Genomic DNA, 23,946 nt, shown 5'->3' on the forward strand with positions numbered 1-23,946 from the left:
GTTAAAAAAAAAAAGGAAAACAAATTTCATTGGACAACACCCTTGGAAACAGCTATGCACTTCACAATCGGTAAAGTCAAAAAGAGCAAAAGTCTTCCCACAGAGATAAAAGAAGAAGAAGCATGAAATCTGCCATTATTTGTTCTTTTGTAACAAAATTATGATCCATTTATGAACACACAAAAACCGAAAAGAAAATCCTGCATTTCTTTTAATACAGCTTCTCAAGTAGGAAAAAAAAAAAACAAACTTTATAAATTTAAGGTAAAGCTATGGAAGTAGTTAGAAAAGTGCATGAATCAAAGCCACAAGGCGCCAGCTTGTTTCAAAACAGGAACCAGCTCTCCCGAAATATGCGTAGCCATAAGTCGATCCAATCCTCCGAACAAGCTCCCACCAATAAACACCGCCGGAAACTGCACTTTTCCATTGCCGGCGATCGATTCCAATTCCCTGACGACACTCGCATCGTCTTTCTCGTCAACCTCGTACACGGCGGGGTTGACACCGAGGCCTAGAAGCAAGCGATTCACCACGTGGCTCATGCAGCATCCACGCCTGCCGAACACTATGACTGCGTTCTCCGATACCAAGGTGAGAATGTTCTCCGTTTCCTTTACAGAGTGTTTAGGCGACGACAGATTGAGAGAATTGGACGTGTTGCTGAGGGTGAGCGAGAGTTGGCTAAAGTGGGTGTTTGTGTGGAGTGGTTGCCATGACTTGTAAGGAATTGCTTGCTGCATCGCAAGAGAGAGAGAGAGAGAGAGAGCGAGAGAGAGAGAGAGAGATTGGCTATGGCTATGGAGGGTGTGGAGGAGATCTGAATATAAATGGTGGGGAGGGTGACTTGAAAGAGTCATACGTCAACGGCAGTTGGGGGGCCTTTGGTTACGCGTTGTTATACGTCATTTGGTTGCGGGTGACGTTTGGCATGTGTCACCCTTTGTTGTTCTAAATGTGTACGTTTGAGGCAGCCACCGGCTACGTTCCACTGCTGGCTGACGCAGACTCTTTCCATTGCTTTTTTGTACATATACCTTTTGTGTATAGTTTTGTTATTCCATTTAGTTAATCTTAAAATTAAAATAACAATTAATTATGGATGAAAGACATAGGTAAAAGAATAATTCTAGGTGTATATTAAGTGTCCATAAAAAAATGAGATGACTTTTAAAATTACCTTTAGGCGTGTGATTAATCAAAGGGATAATTTCATTACTGGTCCTTCGGGTTGGCCTAAATTACAAATTACTCCCTGTGGTACAAAAAGTTCATAGAAGGTCCTTTTGATAAACTATAATTACGAATCACTCTCTAAACCTATTTTCTGTCCATCAAGTTAACAGATTCCGTTAGTCTGCTACGTTATACCTAATAGGAAATCAACACGTGGCCACCTCAGGCCTAAGGGAACCGTGCGCCACCCCCAGACGTGGCTGGGCCACCTCCAGTAGCCACATCTTTGTTATTTTCTATTTTTTTAGAAAAAGATAAAATGTTTTTATAGTTTTAAAAGTTCATATTTTTTTATTGTAATGGACACATGTTGATTTTTTATTGGGTATGACATGGCGAACTAATGGAATATATTAATTTGGAGGACATAAAACGGGTTCAGGAAGTGATTCGTAATTGTAGTTTACCACAGGGACCTTCCATAAACTTTTTGTACCATATGGAGTGATTTGTAATTTAAGCCAACCCCAAAGACCAATGATACAATTATCTTTTGATTAAATAATGATTTTAATTAAATGGTAATTTTAAAAGTCACCTAAATTTTTATAGACGTTTAATGTAATCCTAGAATTGCTCTAGGTAAAATAGGTAAAAGATATATCACAAAAGATTTTGGACGACCATATCACCACCAGATTCTTAAGGCCAACTTTAGCCCCGTTGATCAACAAAGGCTCATATAAGGGAAGGAGGTCTCCCGACATAAATAATTAAATATATAGGCGCATATATGCACGCACATAAATATACTTACCATTTTTATTTAAATTTTCTCTTTTGAGAGATGCTTACTAATTTGGGCATCGGAATGCCTTTGGTCCATCACTGACTCGACCGTCTCTAGATTTGCTCCACCAAATTTTATGAAAACAATGAAAATTGGTTGGTTTAACTTTTACTATGTTAATCTCTTACAAATTTATATTTTGTTCTACTTACACATTTTTTTAAAATGAGTATCACGTAATCGTTCACATTTTAATAACGACAAAATCAATATCCAGCAAACTTATACAATATATATATAAAATATCCCTCTCTAGTTGGTATTGTACAATTGTGGGTAAACCCTAAACCCTGTTCAAAGTTTAGTGATTAGGCAATGTAGATGTAGGCAGGGATATGACATCCACGTATTGTGATGTCAACCAAATATAGGACAAATTCCACGTTATTATCCGCCTAATCGTACACGGTATATGAGACGTAGTATTTCTTGGGAATTTGGGAATATACTTAATTACGTCGGCATCAAAATCAGCCTATTTCTTTTCTTTTTTTTTATTTATTGAAAATGAGCTTCTTCTTCTTTTCTTTTCTTTTTTAATTTTTTATTTAAAAAAACAAAAACGCTTTTTTCAAATTCTTATGTATACATCACTACAAGACTACTTTATACTATACGTGGTCTAATCGTTGATTTGGTACCAACTTGTACCCTATATATATATATATGGTATATTGATGAAGAAACAATAGCTGCAGCAACAAGCAGTCTTGAGAATTACGGTCGAAAAAAAATCATAATTAAATTAGTTGAAATTGATCGAACTGTTTGGACGAAGCACCACCTTGGCGTCCAGCGAGAAAATAACCCAACATTAATGATAGCAAAGAAGATGTCAACCCAACAGGATTTGAAAACCTCCACAAAACTATGTACAGTCTTAAAAAGGAAAATGATATAAATCTATTTCTACAAATTCAACGTTGAATTTTGAATCTTGATTAATTGTATGATATGGATAATAAATAGTTAAAGAATAAATGTCTAACATATTCCTTATAAAAATCTCCACAAGATCTGCAAATCCTCAACCTTGTTGCACGTACTTGAGCGCACTATTGCTGAAACCGAATCTATACAAGTTGAGATATTCATAAGAAAAATATGTTATATACTACATTTTTGTCTCACCTTTATTTTATTGGCAGTACTCATCAATTCTTATAATTTTTTTTTTTTTTAAAATAAAAAATAAAAATAAAAATTATTCTTGGCTTTTCTTTTAAAATAAAAATCTCTCTTGCTAAGTAAAGAAAAAAAATTTAAAGGATATAAGTGGATGAATGTTCTTAATCAAACTCATCCCAAAAACTGTCTATTAATTAGCACGTACAACTCATATACAAATTAAGGCATCATTACCGCATAATTAAGGTTCATTTGGGCGGTATAACTCGCCCTGCGTTTACTACAAATTGACCAAGTCAGATCTCATTAGCTTGGCCAAAAATAAAAAGAGAGACCATTTAAAGTTTCGGATCTGGGTCGGACCAAACCGGTTGGATCTGTTGAGCTTGAAGGATACTTAGGCTGAATTCAATTCAATGTAAAATGCTTTTTTAAATATATATTTTTTATATTTTTTTGTATTTGATGCGATCGAATATAATAGTCAAATCCATAAAAGCTTCTTTAATTTTCATAAAATAATTTTACTTTTTTAAAGTCGTAAATCAGTTTTCGAGTTCGAGCTTCTCATTTTGAAATTGTCGGAGTTTGCCAGATCACTGCTGGAGGTTGCCTGAAGTCGCCGACCATTTTTCACCGTCGCTTATTTTCCGTATAAGCCAAACAGCAAAAAATATTTTTAACGAAATCGTTTTTTTTTTTAAACGTCGATGGAACCTTAAAAATGTATTTTTCTTTTTGCTTCTTTTTGTATTCTTTGATTTTGTTTAATAGGGCTTACTTTTCCAAAGAAAAAAAAATCCTTGATATTATTTTCTTGGAAAAAATATAAAAAAAATCCGTTAACTAACAGTCGATTTTAAAATAGTTCATTGAATTTTTAAGTGTGCTAAAGTGACCCATCATTTTGCTAATTGTACCAAAAATGTCACTTTTTATTATATTCTTATAATACCCTTGTCACATGTCATATATCTCATTATAAAATAATAAAACGTTAAAGTCACCCCTTCAGATTTTTTTTTGTTTGTTTTAAATTTTATTTTTTATTAGCATATACGACACGCGGCAAGGGTATTATAAGAATATTTTGATAAAAGTATATTTTTTTGATACATTTTGATAGTTTGATAGATCACTTTAGCACACTAATTAAAAATTCAATAAACTATTTTAAAATCAATTGTTAGGTTAGTGGATTTTTTTTTTATTTTATATATTTTTCTCTATTTTCTTTGTAAAAAGTTTAAAGTAGAACGTAGTCATGAATATAAAATAATAAGCAGGTAGATTAAGGGGTGACATATACAAAAAGATTCTCTCAAAATTTGATATTCCTGGAGGATTTTTTTTTTTTTTTTTTTTTACGAAAATGACATAATCGTGTCAAGTCATGACGGGAATTACAAAAAAAGCATGATGGATTTCTTTGAATAATGTCATGACTTCATGATCAATTCATTTGCAATAAATTCAAATTGTTCATTACTACTATCATCTTCTTGATTTCTATTTTCTTTCACCTTCCAATTTTCCAACTAACCTTTTTATTTATTCAACAATGAGCCATAAATAAAATAAAATTCAACAATTATTCGAATTTTCTGTGAAAAAAATAGAATAAAATTTGAGCAATACAGTTGAAGGCCTCTGAGAGAGGGGGAAAAAAAAGAAATAAATAGAAAAAATAGAAAAGAAAATGTCAAAAACCATCGTACACACACAAGGGCGGCCAGAAGAGCCTTCCGCGGAACGGTGCGCAAAGCCCACGTCAGGGAAAGGGCAACGTTAATTTCACTCATACATCATCATCCATGTGGTGTGATGTCACGACTAGGTCCCGCCACGTGGATGGATAACTCCACCTTCACATCACGTCACCACCCACGGTACCAGATCAACATTCACCTGTATTTGTCCACCACCTGGCAGAGACAACGCCACCTTTCCCGCGTCTTGACGCCAGCATGACGTCATAAAATAGTAACCCACCAAAATTACCAATTGTCGTCACCTGCTTATGTCGGTCGTTGTCTCTTGTCGCGTGCCACCACGTGTTTCAACTCTTATTAGAGCTTTCGTCAGGTGCTTTTCGGTGCACAGTTCTCTTTTGGTCCTACATTGATTGAGCGCTATCTGATCATTATCATCATCATTTTCAGCGGTTTTATAAATTCATCCATCGTTCTTACATTAAAGATTAATGTTAGGGATATTTTTTTTTTATTCTTTTATCGAGTAATATTAAAAGAAAGAGTACTAATGTCTTCGTTGAACTTTTTTAAAATTAATGTACCTTTTAAAATCACCATGAGATATGTGATAGATTACTATTAAATTTTGATTCAATACTGATTTTAAAAATCATATTAATTTTGGATACTCTTTATAGTATTACTCTTTTTTATCCTTTCAAAATTAATTTGACTTTTTTTTTTTAACAAAGAAATGACATTCATTATAATCTGATACTCAAATGGCCAAAAGCTGTAATTAGGTGTACAAATACTCCTAAAAACAAAGTACATGACTAATTATTGACTTGGAGGGCAGTTGCCTTAGCAGAAGAACACAGAGAAATACATCTCTTTTACAATAAGTTCAACTATAAGAAGATAAGAGAGCAAGATCTGATCTAAAAACTAGATCTAAAGTCTATCATGGCAGACTGTAGAGATTAATCAAAGAACACAATCCAAAGAAGCCAAAAACATTAAACTAAATAACATAGGCCGGCATAGAGCGTAGGGAATCATCGGTAGATCTGTATAAGACTTATCTAAATGAAAAAACCTACTCTGGAATAAGCTATCTGTGTACTAGAATAAAACCCCACCAAAACCTGCTCAAGAATAAGCCTATTCCCTTGCGGACATAGAAGTAACCCAATTTGTGCACCCAAATATCATTCTTCTTCTTCATCAAAATGCTGTCGACACTCGGGAAAAGAAATACCTTAGGTTGTGCAACCCATCATAATTCCTTCCTTTTAAAACGTTGCCGACAACCCCCGAAATAGCACAGAAAGTGTAGATCCAAGAGAGAAAACTCATCTTCATCCTCTATGCTCCCCGCACCAGTCCAAGCCTCACTAGAAACAGAAAATTGATCTTTGCTCCTAACTTTGAACATCCCAACCGTAAAGCAAAACCCACCAACTCCAAATCCTCAAAAGGATTAGAGGAAAACACCTTAATCTCTTGGTTTTTCAGATAGCCACCTAGAGAGAAGAAAAACCAACAGCCCATGGTTCAGGGTCGGGTCGAAAACAAAACCATAACAGAAAGCAAGTAATCAAGACAGAAAAAGCAAAGAGAAACTCGACGGCTATGGTTTGAAATTGCCTTAGCACTTGATGAACCCCAGACCGGTTCAGTGTTCAAAAATGATGGGTTAACGCCACATGTCACTGGCTTTTAAAATCATTATTGGATCAAAATTAAATAGTGATTCATCTTAAATCCAATTCCTAGCATTACTCCAATAAAAAATATCACTCCAATTTTTTTTTTATTATTAATTTTTTTTTTTAGGGTTCAATAAAAGTGTCAAGTGTCATTTAAGCGTGTGAGAAGTACATGTTTTTTTTTAAAAAAACGTGCTTCTCATGTACTAAGGAACACATGACACTTTTCGAGATTGAATTGAAAGAAATTCTTCTGACCCAATTTGATTAAAATTTCTTCCCTTTAACTTGTTTTCATGTTATTTTTCATACATTTTTTTTTGCTTAAAATAGAAGAGAAGTTTTATCTAATGTTATGTTCTAGAAATGCTAAAAGAATTTGGTGATATATCATATATCTAGGATGCATGGTCCAATAATTGAATAAAACAAATTTACAACAAAATGGGTAGGCACCTATTATAGTTCTTTTTATATGATAAAGTAATTTACCGGAAAATGTTTTGTTGGAACAAAGGAAGGATGCCGGATGGATGGCAAAAATTCGAATGTTTTAGGGAAAGTAACATTCTTGAATGAGAAATTACTTCTGAGTGATGGAGACGTAGGATCTAAGACGAACCTAATCTCAAATTTGTATAAATTTGAAAAAAAATTCATGGAAAATACTCATTAAACTTTGCCTATAAAAAAGCAGTTCTGTGTTATTTTTAAATCAAGTTTTAAAGTATCAATTAAATTTAAATCTTTCATAATTATTTCTATGTTTGCTTATTTAGAGCAATTAGGGTCTTTTTCTTCCTTATTTATTATTTTCTCTCTTCCTGAATTCCATTTTCAATATTCAATTCTTAGTTTCTGCTGCTATCATATGTTGTCAAGACAATTTTAGTTTCCTGATTTAGAGCAGCTACCTAAATAATAAAAACAAACATTACAAGACCGGCGTTTGATCCTCTCTTCACAATAAAGCGCATACAACAAATAAAAGAGGACCGATCTAGCTCCAAAGCCATCTAAACAATCATCGTAACATCTGAGTAATTACAAAGGCAGACTGTGAAGAAAAGAAAAAAATACAAACAAAACCAAAAAAACAAGAATATTAAATCAGAGCCGTCGCTGCCGAGGACGCCACCATCGTCGGAGGCGGCGCGCTAGAAGCCCCTGAAAGCCAGTCGACCACCAGCAACCACCCGGTAGACACCCCTCCTGACCTGGAAAGTGGAGCGTGACTCGCACGTGCGGCCCAGGGAGAGAAACCTCCCTTGCGCGTGCTGGCCACGCTCCATGCACTGACGCCTGACACGACCGAGAAAATAGGCAACCAGACTGGAGGGAGAAGGTGGACACTGTTGAGGGGTGCGTGATTTGAAGAAGCTGGCAGAAACTCCTAGATCTGGCATCAAAGATACGGTCAAATAAGGAAAAATACGACCAAAAAAGCTGGAGACACGCCGGAACAACATTCACGCTACCAACACTTGAGAAAAACCTTCCTGCCAAAGAGGAAAAAGGAACAAAGGAAACAAAAAAAAAAAAAAAAAAAAACACAAAAGCTCTAGAGCCCAAACAATGACTTGGAGAAGGACAGCAACTACTGGAACCAAGCCAGGGGAAAAACAAATCTCCATTAGATCTAACCAAGGAGACAAAACAAAAGCCCCCCTAGCCCAAAGGCTAGGAGGGAGACAAAACAAAAACAAAACAAACTAGGAGGAGGGGAGCCTCCCTCCCTCGAAAGAACAGGTTCACAAATGGTTCTCTCTCAAAGAGTTTCTTTTTGGGAACGAGAGCAGGTTATGTCCTTGTCTTGTATTTACATATTGTAGACCAAAGTATCGATGTCGACACACATGAAAGATATTTTGGGCGCTGACAACTTAATTAGGAACCAGAGCAGAAAGGTCAGGTAGTGAGAATTGTGTGCCTGCATGCATACTTGTTTGGGCAGTGATAGAAAAACAACTATTACTCAACTTTTATACAACAATCACTTATATGGGGTGGGGCCTACCATCACACAGGCCCACCCCATAGAGAAATGAGTGTAAGGATCATTTCTCACAACAACCTCACAACAAGCTGACGTGGCTGATAATATTTTATTATGTTTTTACAAAAAGAAAACAAAAAAAAAACAAAAAAAAAAATAATAAAATATTACCAGCCAGATCAGCTTGTTGTGGGACTGTTGTGAGAAATGAGTGTAGGGATCATTTCTCCACCCCATATGAGTGATGGTTGTATAAGAATAGTGTAATTGTTGTTTTTTTTTTTTTTTTTTATCATTTCCTTACTTGTTTAGGGCTGCTTTGTTGCTTTTGGGTCTCTCAGTCAAAAGTACTATTCAAATTCCAAAGTCCAACAAGTCGATCGAGAGAATTACAACATATTTCCCCATTTCCCACACAAACAGGTATCATACTACATTCATTATAGAAAATGGGTGTCGATCGTCAAATGTTTTGTTTTTGTGGGTCTATTTCACACATGAAACCGCAATCTGAAAAAATTTCATGTATGTTTAAAAAGAATAAAATTTTTACTTCTAAAATTTATTAGTTAAATTAGCTGGTCACTTTTCAAAATTATTAAACATCAAATTCTGTAACTATTTTTATACTTTAACTAAATATTCTATTTTATTAATAAAACTAACTTTTGAATAATTTTTTTTAAAAAAAAAAAAAATTTATGAATAAAACTCTTTATAAAGAACTTTTGATCTCTTTACATTAAAAATCTATTTTAATTGAGAGAAAATAAACAGAAGTATGAAAGAGACAAAAAAACATTAAAACAATAAATTACATTTACTTTTGAACTTCTTGTATTTGAAGAAAATGAAAGCATGACCTTTAATCGTAATCAACCCAATCCCAATCGGCAAAGCAAGCTAATATCATAATTATCATTATATATATATATATATATTAGAAAAACCCATTAGCCGACCATCCTATATTTAAATTTAATAGCCCATACAAAACTTTCTATAAATAGACACTCAAGTCCCTGAAAAAAAAAAAAAAATTCATGTATAAATTCTTTGATTTAACAAATCCAAAAGCAACTAGCTCCCAACCATGGGGAGATTGAATTCTTGTACATAATTCAATTTATAAAAATATGGAAATAGCTTTTCATTATTCATTATTAAATGTTTTATTTTTTAATTTCCGAAATCGTTTAATTAGTGACATTGGGGTCGGCTATGATACCATTATTAGCTGGATAAATAGCAAAAGATCTTAAAAATTATAATTAAGATGACAAACTAAAAAAATAATACTAATGACAGAAAATTATTGGGTCCATTCATTAACCCATTTTTGGGAACAGAAAAAAAGAAAAAAGAAGAAAAAAAAAAGAAAAAAGAAGCACTCCTATTTGTTAACGTTTTTTTTAGCTTTTACTTTTTCCTACCACAGGTCTACTCTCTCCGTTGCTTTCAATGATAGTGTTTATGCCCTTAAGTTCAATTACTGGCATTCTAGCTTTTATTAAATAAATTTATTTACTTAGTGATATATTTCAAGAAAATTCGGCGTATTACTATTTACATGTTTGCATCAATTAATTACCATTTATCATATACATGTAAAAAGTCTAAAAGTTATATTGAATAAGGTTTTTGGAGTGTTAATAAAATTATCACACAATAGATTTTAAATCAAAAACTTTGTAACTTATAAACTATTGTTCATAGTCAATAATAGAATTGAGCATTCCATTTTTTTTTTTTTTTTTTTGAACAAAGAAGCATGTGCTTCTTTCATTTCTAAAAGCCCAGAGGCATTACAGAGATAGAATGAGAGATACAAGACACCCCAACATTCAGTCAGACACAAATCTGACAAAGTAGTTGTCTAAACAATACACAAATATTACATGAACAACCCTTAAGCACCACCACTACAAATAAGTCCAGTAAGTATTTGTGCACTACAAAGACACTGTGAGACACACAGTCAACAAGGGAATATACAAACAGCACAGAAAAAACTCAAATCAACAGAGCCACCGTCAGGGAAGAATTCCGATGCCGGATAGACAGCGCGTGGAGGCCACGCGCCATCCCCGGAGTTATCCCTGCACGACCGACCACCAGAGAACACCGGACAGCACCGAACACAGCCGGAAAAGCAGAACGTGGCCCACACGCGCGGCCCAAGGCGGAAACCACCCTGACGCGTGCAAGCCACGCGCCGAGCAAGGAGGACCCACACAGCCGTGGTTGGCGGCGACTGGACCGGAAGAAAACTGGGAGGCCAGTGGAGGGGCGCGTGTCGTGAAGAAACCGGCAACAAACTGTAGATCTGACTTGGAACGCCGGAGACACAATAAGAAAAACTTCCCCAAAAGCCAACTCTAGATGAGCTTTTCTGCCATAACAACTAAGAAAAAACAAAGAAAACAAACCAAAGAAAAGCTCCATATTCCCAGAGGACTAGGAGGAGATCAGCTCCACTGGAGACAAAAACCAGGGAGAACAAAACTCCCCTGGAACAACCAGGAGAGAACAAAAGCCTCCATAGCCAGAAGGGCTAGGAGGAAAAAACACTAGGGAGGAGGGAGGCATCACGCCTCCCTCCCCCTTCACTGTGAAACCTATCTTGATTATATAAAGTGAAGACTTTTAAATGTTGTGTTGGTGTAGATACAATGTACTGAACAGACCACGTGAGTTGTTCTATCATAACGACTGTCTATATGAATAACTTGAACTCAGCTCTACTTATAGCATTGGTTCTCTGTAACACTCCGAGAAATTAATTAACTGGTACTTAACTTTACGGTTTGTCTTTGAGTCTCAGAGAATACTACATAACAAAAACATAAAAGATTCTATTAACATTAATTACAACCAGAGCATCTACAAAGAGTCACCACATTAAATGAAATCACACTATACATATCATTGATAATAAAGATCAAAACTAAACTTTAATACATAATTAAGCCTCAAATGTTAAGCTTACAACATCATCCAAAAGTACTAGTTACTATGAACGATCTTCAAAATCCTGCAATCAGTCCTCAAGCATAACCGGATCGATATCACTACCCCTTAACGGCCGCATCTCTTATGAGGTCCATCTCGAATCCAACATCTAAAGGTAGTCCAACTATTGAATAACACGTTTCATTGGTAAAAAAGATATAAGCGTAAGACCATAACTTAGTAAATAATAATACACATGGTGACAAATTATCATGTAGTGAACTCAGTTATTTATAAATCATATACAAAAATGCAATTAAGCCTCAAATGTTAAGCTTACAACATCATCCAAAAGTACTAGTTACTATGAACAATCTTCAAATCCTGTAATCAGTCCTCAAGCTTAACCAGATTGATATCACTATCCCTTAACGACCGCATCTCCTATAAGGTCCATCTCGAATCCAACATTTAAATGTAGTCTAACTATAAAATAGCATGCTTTATAGGTGAAAAAGATATAAGCGTAAGTCCATAACTTGGTGAATAATAATACACATGGTGACAAATTATCATGTAGTGAACCCAGTTATTTATAAATCACATATAAAAGGCAATATTACAGTTTATCATTTGACAATGTCATCAAGGATGCAGTATAGATATAATATATGTTGTAATAAGAGAATTATGTAATAGCTTTATACCATATGATTTGCCCAGGATATTAATCCTTTTTCGGTGGGTTGGCGTTGTTTTGAGAGACCTATAATATAGCACCAGTGCCCCGGATATTGTAAGCATACAGTCATATGCTAGCAGCCTGATCGAGTGCAACCGCAGGTGGTCTAAGCTACTGTCATATACTAGCAGCCCAACCAAGTCCGATCTCAAGTGGCTCATGCTACTAGCAAAATCGTAATCATAATCCCATTCAAGCATGATGCGCCGATCACAAAAACAATTATTGGATCCAAGGCTAAAAATAAAAATAAACCTTTGACCATAGGGTTAACTTGTATAATAGTAAATCCATGGCCGTAATCCCACATGTACCGGTGTACCATGCCATATGGTGCAATTTTATATTCACTGTCTTTTACATGCATGCATTTATAAGCTCATCATTTTTATTATCTTGTTATTCATCACTCTTGTTCACAAAATATAGTTCACGGTAATAAAAAGTGTATTTTATGTAAGTTGTAAACATACATGTTTGGTACACAAAATAACCATGCTATGGGGGAAAAAATAATAACAAGTATCCATGTGAGTTTGTATCGAACGGCTCCTCTGTAAAGTCCTCTTAATGCTCTACAAGCTCGAAATCTGAGAAAAACCTATCATTAGTCATAATCCAAGTTAAAACTAATTCTAAGTTTTAATAAATTCAAAGTAGGTATTCTGCTTGACCCACGAAGGTTCAGGACTCAAGGATCAAATGTTCGAGACACGATGCTCGATTGTTCGAAACATGATGAACGATCGTTTGAATCACGAGGATCAAACATTTGATCAAGGAGGATTGAATATTCGTTCCTGGCAGAAACTTCGTTTCAAACCAGAACTCAACCAAACTACTTTTAAGCAAAACCTATTGTCTTAACAATACTCCTAATACGGTCCTAAGCCATAAAAACGCATCAAGCAAGAAACACAATGTCTAATAACATCAAAATGCTAAACCTAATACTAAACTAGCATTACGACCATTATAACAATTAGAGAATTAAGCCTATCATTTAAAGCCAACAAAAAAAAAAAAAAAAACCCGACAGTATAACAACTATAAAGGAAATGAGTTAAGTTAAGAGGATTACCTTTTTAAAGCAAAACGTCTTCCTTCCACCAAAGCACTCCCACACACACACAAAGTAAAACTGGCTCAAAGGGGCAGAAATGTTTGAATGGACAAAGGGGGGATGGGGTATTTTCAGGGGAGAAATTTTTAGAGGATAAGGATGAGCAGATTCTTCAATAATGCCACCTATCGAATGTTCGATCTACAAGGATGAACATTTGTGTACTATTTAGGGTTACACGAACGTTTGATCTATGATTCGATCGTTCGACGTACGATCTGAAGTACATACCAAAGGCGTGGAATGTACCTTTTGACACTATACATACGACAAACGTTCGAACATTCGGCATCCAACATCAAACGTTCTGATCTAGGTTAAAAGGCGAACATTTAGACTTCCAACATCAATATTTCGGATTTAGGGTTCGACTCGAACGTTTGGCTATCCCACTTCAAAGATTCGGCCATGAACAAAAGTCAACGTTCTTACTTCCAACAATTCATAACGAATCTTATCAAACCCATTAGCCATTCCAAAGCTCAATTAACCCTATATAATATTTTGGGGTATTACATTATCAATCTTGAGATGAATGTGAAATGAATGTCACTTTGATACATTTAGAAGTGAGATCTTTTATGGTCAAAATCTCAGTATGCTGGGTAATCACATATAACATTGTAGGAACACTACTCTTCAAGATTGAATCCGTAGTCCTTTGATTTAATCAAAACGTCATGAAATATTCTATTGAAATAGATTTAATGGAATTGGTTATTCTTAGTCTCAGACCTGAGTGTTTTAGTAAGAGTTACTAAAATTTTATATAGAAAGTGAGCTCAGATTTCAAAAGTACAAGAATAATCAAGAAATTAAATTGGTTACTAAAGGATAAGGGGTAGTGAATTAAAGTGAAGATTATTTTATGACTTCAATTTGACTTCGGATTATTTTATGTAAGGGTCAAAATGAAAAATATAAGTCATTGGGAGTATTTGAATAATCAAAAATAAAATACTAGAGTGCAATTATAATTCTTTAGGGAATCAATTGTAATCTAGGACAAATCATGAGATGACAAGTGTTCTAGCCTATTTGAGCTAGTTTTTTTATTTATTATTATTATTATTATTATTTTTCCTCTAAATCGTTCTATAACCTGATTATTACCCATATGGGATTTGACTTGATTGACATAAGCTCACTAACCCCATGGCCATGAATTTTGAGAGAGGCTAGGGTTTTTTTAAAACAACTTTTAATAAGTTGCATGAGCCTATAAATAAAGAGTTTGTGTATGTATTAAATGAACACAAATTGAGAACCCACACTTTTGGTCTTTTAATCAGTCATTGGGGAAAGGTTTAGAGGTCTCAAAACCCGAACCCTAGCCGTACATAGTGAGTTTGGAGAAGAGAATCAAATCAACCTCCAAGTTCCCAAGTGTTGGTTTGTAATTGGTTGCATTTTGTTGGACAAAATCACTTCCATGTAATGATGCGTTTAAACAAGGATTCAGTTATTTTCAGAGTCTTTATATTCAGAGTTGTACTTCTAGAAGATTATGTACAGATTCCAAGTCAGAGAAATTGGATCTGCATCCATCCGGACAATGTGATATTCCGTTCGGACGCTCAATTGTCCAAGCATCATCCATCCGGACGACGAGAACTTTCCGTCCGTACCTTCCTCAGTGTCGAGAACCTTCGAACTGTTCCTGGCTGCATCTGTTTGGACGTCTCAGCAACACGGCCGGATGCCTTTCAGTGTTCGACAAGGAAAAGGACTTCGTTCCAAAACACAGATATGGGAAGACAGTTGCAACCGTCCGGACGATGTGTGTTCCCGTCTGGACGCTATCCTTGATAAGGCAAGTCGTGTATACAAAGTTCAACCGTCTGAATGACAGTTACATGGTCCGGACGTGCAAGCCTTAATATGAAAATAGTGTGCCGCAGAAGTTCAACCGTCCGTACATCAATCTCCATGGTCTGGACGCTCAAGCCTTAATATGAAAATTGCGTGCAGCTGAAGTGCAACCGTTCAGACACTAGGGCAACACTGTCCGGACGTGTCTCTATTCAGGAAAGAATTTCAAGTGAATTTGGAAAGCCGATTGCACAGTTGTCCGTCCGAACGCCCTCAGCTACCGTCCGGACGCCACCTAGGAAATTCAAGTCAGACGCGAATTTGGATTCCTGTAGCCTATAAATAGAGGCCCCTAGGCATGTTGTTTGTAAGAATTCGGTAGTGAATTCCGTAGTGCTTAGAGAGTTTATTTTTAGAGTTATTGTGCTGATCCGCTCACTCTCAAGTCGTTGCCAAGTGCTGTTACTGTACTGAACTGAAGTCTATCTTAGGGGTTGGCCCTAAGGTAAATGATTTCATTGAAGACCACTTTAAGTAGGTAACTTGGTTAGGAGGCATTCGTGTTGGGTTACACGTTAGAGTGCTAGATACGATCGTTGCATCGGGTATGTGAGTGTTACTGTCTATGTACTAGCTTTATCTTCTGAATAGTGGATATCTTGGGTTTGGCTGCCCCGGAGTGGTTTTTCTCTTAATTGAGTTTCTACTTCGTCAACAAAATATTTGTCTCTTTATTTTTCGCATTGTGATATTTTGTTGCACACTATTGTACACACTTGATAAATTAGAAGTCCTATACTTTTCAATTAGTATCAAAGCAGGTACACTCCGTTTAAAGGATTTATTTCCTGAGTGTGATCCTTATCCACTTGTGACTTCTATTTTTTGTTAACACCTTTTATCATGAATTTTTCTCAATTATCTGAAGGGAATTTGATATTGAGCTCTCTAAGGTTTTTGATAAATTGAGTAAAACTTCTAAAAACTCCAATAAAGAGCTCAAAAAGGTGAAGCAAGAAAAAGAATATTTGATGTTCATTTATCTGAATCACATGTTTGGATTGACTCTTTGAGATCTGAGAATACCATATTGCTTAATATTATTGATGCACTTGAGAATAAATTGGAAAAATTCTCTAGTAATAATTTGAAAAGCATGCTTTGTATTCACTCAGATGTTTCTAACAAGCATGATTTAACTATTGATGATTTAAGAACTTCTACTTCACATGCTTCTGATTTTGAATTAGATTCTATTGATATTAAGCCTATGATAGAAGATACAGCTTGTTTAGATAATTCTTGCTTATCTAATCATGTGATGCCTAAATCTAAGGAATCAGGAATACAAGGTAAGTTTATTCTTAAGTGTCATAATTGTGGGAAGATTGGTCATATTAGGAAAATTATTATTTGTTGAAATCTCACAGGCCTTGGATTAAGCAGGATGCTCTGAGGAAAAGTGAAGTTAAAGATTCTTCCTCATCAAAATATGTCACTCTGCATAGGAGACATATAAAACGTAAAGGCAATATTGTTTGTAAGAATGCTAACCATATTTCCACAGAGAAAGTAAAAAAGCATTCCAACAAAAAAGGCCTGCCCACTTGTCATCACTGTGTCATCACTGTGGCATCACTGGTCACATCCGACCTAAATGTCCACATTTCCAAACTCAGAAGTCGAGGGTTCAGAGGGAGCTGCTAGCAAGAGCTACATCAGGCACTCTACCTCCGACGACACATTTGGCTCCACGGCATCAGCAGCAGTAGTTTGTTCCTGCCAATCAAAGTGGCAAATCAAAGAAGAACAAACCAAGGCCCTACAAGAGAAAGCCGCATAAGCCCATTAGCAACCATGGCTATGAAGGGTTGCTGAGCCTGATGCATGGTATGCTAAGAAAAATGGTCAACATGGACATGACCTGCAAACTATCTCCACGGATCAAGCAGGTATGGGTCAAGAATGATGAGACCATTCACCCCTTGAGGGGGAGTGGACTCACCTAGTAAAGGTGAAGTCTCACCATGCCTAGGATTTTGGTTCCTAAATCCTAGTGCATGTCAGGTATGTTTGCATTGCATTGTTTATCATGTCATATCTTATTCATGCCTTGCATTCTGTTTGAGGAACCATTTATTCTATCCCTTATTTTCTCTTGTTATCTTGAGAAACTTTTATAGATACTTTTTTGGGGATGACAGTTAAAAGCATGTCAGACAGCTGCTTTTCTGTCTTGGTATCTCTAAACCTCTCTCCCTGAGGAAAGGTTTGATTTTACCTTACAAGTTAGGACTAGATGTTATTTCCTTTTCCATAAGCATGTCCTTGTTGTTTTTCTGTTTTATTGCTTTAAAAAAAAAAAATTGGGGGAGAAGATTCAGAATTTTATTTTTTCTTTTGATAGCTTTTCAGACATTGTATGTGTTTTTGCCTGATATCTCAGATCATTGTGCATTAATTGAATATGCTTATATATGATTGAGAGTTTATGTCTGATATCTGCTAAGTTTTCATGTGCATCTAAATGCTAGATAGTTACTTACCTCATGCGATGAAAATGTGCGCTATCCAAAGCTCCCTTAAGGTACATCTTTTCTTCTCTGACTTTTAGCTTTGAAAATTCTAATGAGAGATTATTTTTTTTTGCTAAGATGTTCAAATTGACCAACTCACTAGTTGAACCTAGAACTCATAAATTCTGGCATTCTTTCTAGGTTGCAACATCAAGTGATAAAAAGCATTCAAAGCTGAATAAATATGGATAAATAAAAAGATCTACTGCTTTTGTGCTATAAATCTATTCTTGAACTTGTCCCTATACAAATAGTCAGTGACCAAATCATTGCGAAAAGAGATGGTCACTAAAGGACTAAGTAAAAGAAAAGTGTTGCAGCTTAGGGGGAGTGCATCAGATGAGGGTGGCTAGGCCCTAGTAAAATAAGGTTTGACTTTTGACTGATCTTTCTTTGATTTTCTCTCTTGTTTAGAAAATCCGGTTGCTTTAAGTCATATTAGTGAACTTCATACCTTATTGAGAAAGCTTTTACACACACACACAGGCATTGCATGAGTTGAGTAATCTATGTAAAATTTTTATTTGCATGGAAATTTGTGCTTATTGAACATTTAACTCTCATTTATATCTTTGTATATTTTTGCAATGCTATTTGACTGCTTTATTAGTTGATTATATATGCGTGTTCTGCAGCTAACTTTAGGGAAAAATAGTTTTTTGCAAATTTTTCTCTAGTTCTAGATTTTCAGTGTGAAGCGTCCTGACGGACCTATTCTTATGTCCGGACGAAAGCAGTCTTGCCGTACGTTGACCTAGCAGTAGCCATCTAGACGGTTAAGTGACACGTACGGACGGGATCTCTACAGGTTTAAGACTTGCGTTTCTTTCTCTGTCATACACACATTTCTGCATTTTTATTGATTTATCATGTCATGTTGTGCGTTTTTCTCGCGGATTTCTCCCGAGATTTTGGCATTCTCTGCATATTTCTTCTCATTCCATGATATTCTTTGTGTCTTCCTTTGTTCTTTTAAGTTTTTATGCTTTTAGAATATTGGAATATTTGTTGATTGGGTTATTTTCTTGAGATATTATGTATGAAAAACCTATTCTGTCTGTGTGCTGGGTTGATCTTGATATATGTATGCCTTTTGAATTGCTACATGCCTGCATTGCTTATATTTTTCTTTGACATCCATTTGACAGTCGTCATAAATAACACATTGTTTTTGGAACTAATAGGATTTGATTTTTCTTGGTAATGGTATTTTTGGAGATATTTTTGTTTAATCTTAGTTCAGGAATATGCCATCCAACGGCTCCCAACACAGTGCTTGATAGATGGTTCTGTTGGAAAACAGACTATTGTTGAAGTCATTTGTTTATATTTCCAAAGATCTCAAGTTTTAGATGAGCTCTTCCCCCCGCTCATGCAGAGCTTTTTGTAGCATCTCCCTCAGATCTGTATCAGTTAGAGGTTTAGTGGTGAATCTCCTCTTTTATCTTGCAAACCAATTGCTTAGAGGATGTCAATCTGCGGATAACCAGGTTCAGGCTTTGCAAAATCAAGCGACTGAAGGTTTTTCAGTCCATGGTTCCTGGCTTCCGAAGCTAGAAGCCGAAGTAGTACAAAGCCAGCCTTTTGTATGAATTTCTTTCCGTTACTTGCTTTTAGTGGATCAACATGATTTGGTTCTTAGAGGATTTTTTTTTTTTGTTTGTTTCTCTCTTTTGGGCCACTTGCAGACTCTTCTCTATTTTTCTATTGTTTTGGATTTTAGAGCTTTTTGTTTGTGGATTTTATATACTCTATTTACCCTTATCTTGTTAAGACATCAAGGGTGAGTATTTTATTATTGTGGTCTTTCTATACTCCATGTGTGTTCTGCAGCTAACTTTAGGAAAATTAATTTCTGCAAATTTTTCCTCAGTTTTCTGCATTTTCAGTGTGAAGCGTCCTGACGGCCTCTCTTTGCATCCGGATGAGTGTCGCTCAGACGACTGGACGGGATTAATGAGCCGTCCGGACGAGGACCCCTCAGGCTCTTTAAATCCCTTGGCTGCCGCATTTTCACCCTACCCCACCAAAAATCTCTCTTTTGGCTTCTAGTGAGTGATTTCTCGCAAGTTTGTGCATTATCTCGCCCTTTCTTGTCCTTTTGTGCATTAATCTATCATTCCAGGTATTTTTCTAGCCTTTTTCTTTTCAATTTATTTTGAATTGTTAGAATTTTGATGAGTTAGGGAATGATGTTGGGATTGTTCTATGCCTATCTGCTATGTTAGGATTATTTGGTTTGGCATTATTGTGGACTACATTGTGATACTTTCTGTCTTTATTTTTTGGACAAGTTCCTGTTACTACCGTAATAATGCCAAATTTTTCTTTGTGACCTAACAAGAATATTTTTGGATTCTTTTTGGCAAATCTTGTTGGTCTCTTTTGCTGAATCATGTCTGCAGGCAGTCCACTGCGCAAAGTTCGCCAGAGGACAGAGGGAGATAGAGCAGCCCTCCGAGCTAAGATCATGGACCGACCTGTTATTGCTGAGAGGAATGTGATCCGTTCCGACATTATGGTGGCTCCTTTGGGTAGTATCCATGACACTATCCAGACATATCATTGGGGATATCTTCACAGCTGCGCCTGTGTTGTGTACACCAGGCTGGTTAAACTTTTCTATGCCAACCTCGAGGTGGTGCAGGACGATGAACGCGGGTTGGTACTTCAGTCCACTGTTGGTAGGCATATTATCACTGTTGATCCCCAAATCATCAATCAATTCATAGGAGTCCCTGTTCTCCAGTTGTCTGAGGTGGTACTGCCTCCGTCTATGGATGATCTTCGAGAGTTTTTCCACGCAGTTCCACAAGGAGAGGAGCACACCACCACCATCAAGATTGGTGCCTTATCCGCCCCTCACCGCATGTTGGCCAAGATTGTTCAGCACAACCTATGGCCAATTATCAAGTGCAGTGACCTGATTCTGAAGAGGGCCCAGTTCGTCTATGCTATCCATCTTCGCTTGCCTTTTTTCCTGTGCAAGCATATTTTGGGTGTTATTCTGAAGGCCTGTGATGAGAGCAATACCGGTCTTCCTTTCAGTTGCTTGCTCACACAGATTATACTACAGTCAGGCATAAGTATTGCTGGCGAGCCAAAGATGAAGATCCAGGATCCACTTAGCAAGCAGACGCTGATGAAGTCAAATGCCCAGCTGCGGAGAGATGATCCGGATGACGATGATGTGCCCCAGCCTCCTCCGATTCCTGTAGGCATACCGAGTATGGCTTCCTCTTCTCAGACTGTCCCGCCATCTCAGCCGGAAGTCAATTATTCTCATAACATGGAGGCATTGGCAGCGATTCAGGGGGGCATGAGCTACATGCAGCTCTCGATGACATCCATGCAACAGGAGGTTCACTCCATTAACCTCCGGGTTGAGCAGAACCAAATGGACCTCTGGGAGTGCCTCAAGTTCCACCATCCTCCTAGCAGTGACGATAAGGATGATGCGCCGATGGCCGAGGATGCTTGAGTCTTTTTTTGTGTCTTGTAGTAGTCTTATTGATTTTTGAGACAGTTGTTTTATATTTTGCTACTCTTGTTAAACCCCTGGATTATATTACTCTGTTTACCCTGGTCTTTCTGAGACCTTTAGGGAGTAATTTTTGTTGTGGTTGATTTTTATTACTCTGTTTTACCCTTTGTCCCTTTGTAACAAAAATGGGAAGTAATTTTTTGATAGGGATTGTATTTTTAACCGGTCAAGTGATTTGTGTCCCAGAATGGCCAAAGCGGAAGTTTGTTAATCTGTAATTGGCCACATTCCGTTGGACAAAATCACTTCTTTGTAAAGATGCTCTTTAACAGGGATTCTGCTGTTCAGAAGTATTTCCAGAAGATTCTGCATAGTTTGCAAGTCAGAAAATTCGGACGCCCAGCTGTCCAAAGCACCAGCCGTCCGAACGTCGTGTCATACTGTCCGGACGCACATCAGACTAAAGCATCATCCGTCCGGACGACGTGGATTCCCGTCCGGACCTTCCTCTGTGTCAAGAAGCTTCGAACTGCTCCAGCTTGCATCTGTCTGGACGTTTCAGCAGCACGTCCTGACGACTCTCGGTGTTCGATCAATCTTTAGGATTTCTTTCCAAAACACAGATATGGGAAGACTGCTGCAACCATCCGGAAGACGTGGATTCCAATCCGGACGCACTCATCCATAAGGCAAGTATCGCAATTCAAATCCAAACGTCTGGACGCCAATCAGCATGATCCGAACGCGCGTGTATCAAATAAGGAAATTGAGTGCATCAGAACAACCGTCCGGACGATCATCCTCCTGGCCCGGACGCGCGAAGCCTCTATATGGAAATTACTTGAAGCATACGTGTGACCGCCCAAACGACAGGGCAACACTGTCTGGACGTGGCTTTCAAACAGGAATGATTTTCAGCGAAATTTTTGGAATTTCGGTTGTACAGTTGTCCGTCCAGATGGCCTATGGCCACCGTCCGGATGGCGCCCAGTTTTATCAAGCCAGACGCTTAATTGAACTATTAGCCTATAAATAGAGGCCCCTAGGCTTGAGAACTGTAAGAATTCGGTATTGAATTCCACTAGTGCTTAGAGAGCTATATTGTGAGTTTATTGAGCTGAGTTGATCTCTCCGAAACCTTTGCTGTGTGTGTTGTTGCTGTGCTTAAACTGAAATCTATCTTAGGGGTTGGCCTTAAGGTAAAGGATTTCATTGAAGACCCCTTCAGGTAGAAGACCTAGTTGGGAGGCGTTCGTGTTGGGTTACACGTTAGAGAGCAAGGTACGACCACTGCATCAGGGGTATGTGAGTGTTACTACTTTTGTTTTCTGAATAGTAGATATCCTGGGTTTGGTTGCCCCGGAGTGGTTTTTCTCATCTTAAGTTTCTACTTCGTTAACAAAAATCTTGTGTTATTTTATTTCTGCATTATTTTGTTAACAAGTTGTGCACACACACACTTGCTTTATTTTAGAAGTCAATTTCAATTTTTTCATTTACTATAACTCCTTTCCATGTTCGAACGGAAGTCCGGAATATTCTGAAAAGCTGGACAGCGTCCGGATGTGTTGCCACATCGTCCGGACATCTTGCAGAAACTTCCCAAACAGTGTCAACTGCTGAAATCCAACCCCGTGTAGAAATTGGAGAACCTTGACCTAGCGTCCGGACGGTGTTGCTCTGACGTCTGGACATCTTCAACACTGAAGCTTCTAGACACTGCGGGGCGTCCAGACGCCTTCAAAGGCTTGTCTGGACGGTTGCACAGGAATCGATTTTTCTGTCTTGGAATTTGTAAGGAATCTTCATGGACATCTTCTAGAAACTTGTGATCCGTCACATATTTTGAAATGAAAACTATCCGTATTCATGAAGACTTTAAATAAGAACCGATCATCCTATTAATTTGCAACCATTACATAACGTGCTTTTGTCATCCAGAATGTAGCCAACATAAAATACTAACAGAATTCGTGCACATTCTTTTGTGTGGAACCTGACCCCATTCACAAAACAACCTCTATAAGATCTAACTTGATGCTTAGACCCGCATGCGAGATCAAATAATGGTTTTGGAACATATTCTGCCCACAACTGTGTATATGATCTCGAAACCAACGCTCGAAATTAGCCTCATGCTTCTTCTGAATGTCATGGCAGCCTTCTCGTTTGATCAATTGATAGTGTTCTCTGCATATAAAAGTACAATTGTTAGCCATCATCTTGTGTCACGAGTAAATATGACGAAATGATAAGAAATCTCTATTGCTATACTTACTCCAAGTATGAAGCCGTGTCCTTACAATTGCTAAGCACATACCATTTAGCCCTTGTAAAATGATTCTCATCAAGTGTTACCAATTTCGGTACACCCAATGGTTGGACTCGTTGACTGAACACATCCAAGACTTCGCCCTTTTCTTCTTGGCAGCTGTCAGCACTTCTCTCTTCACGATTCCATCTTGTCTCAATATCACGAAGATATGTGGAGTAAAAGGTCAAACACTTATTAGCTATGTAACACTCGGGAATTGAACCCTCCGGCTGCGCTTTGTTCCGCACATACCTCTTATATTTACCAAGTGTCCTTTCAATTGGATACATCCAACGGTATTGCATTGGTCCTGCATGCTCAACCTCTCATGGTAAATGAATTGCTACATGGACCATAATATCAAAAATTGCAGGTGGAAATATTTGT

General features: G+C 37.0%; 1 protein-coding gene across 1 annotated transcript; it reads right to left on the bottom strand.

Annotated features, from left to right (window-relative positions):
- Positions 1-106: 106 nt before the first annotated feature.
- Positions 107-816, bottom strand: LOC133861020 (glutaredoxin-C9-like). Its single transcript, XM_062296714.1, has one exon. It carries the CDS (start codon positions 741-743, stop codon positions 300-302), a length of 444 nt encoding a protein of 147 aa, XP_062152698.1. The 5' UTR covers positions 744-816; the 3' UTR covers positions 107-299.
- Between the last annotated feature and the right edge of the window lie 23,130 nt (positions 817-23,946).

The sequence above is a fragment of the Alnus glutinosa genome, chromosome 2 (genome assembly GCF_958979055.1).
Source record: "Alnus glutinosa chromosome 2, dhAlnGlut1.1, whole genome shotgun sequence".
Classification (NCBI taxonomy): Eukaryota; Viridiplantae; Streptophyta; class Magnoliopsida; order Fagales; family Betulaceae; genus Alnus; species Alnus glutinosa.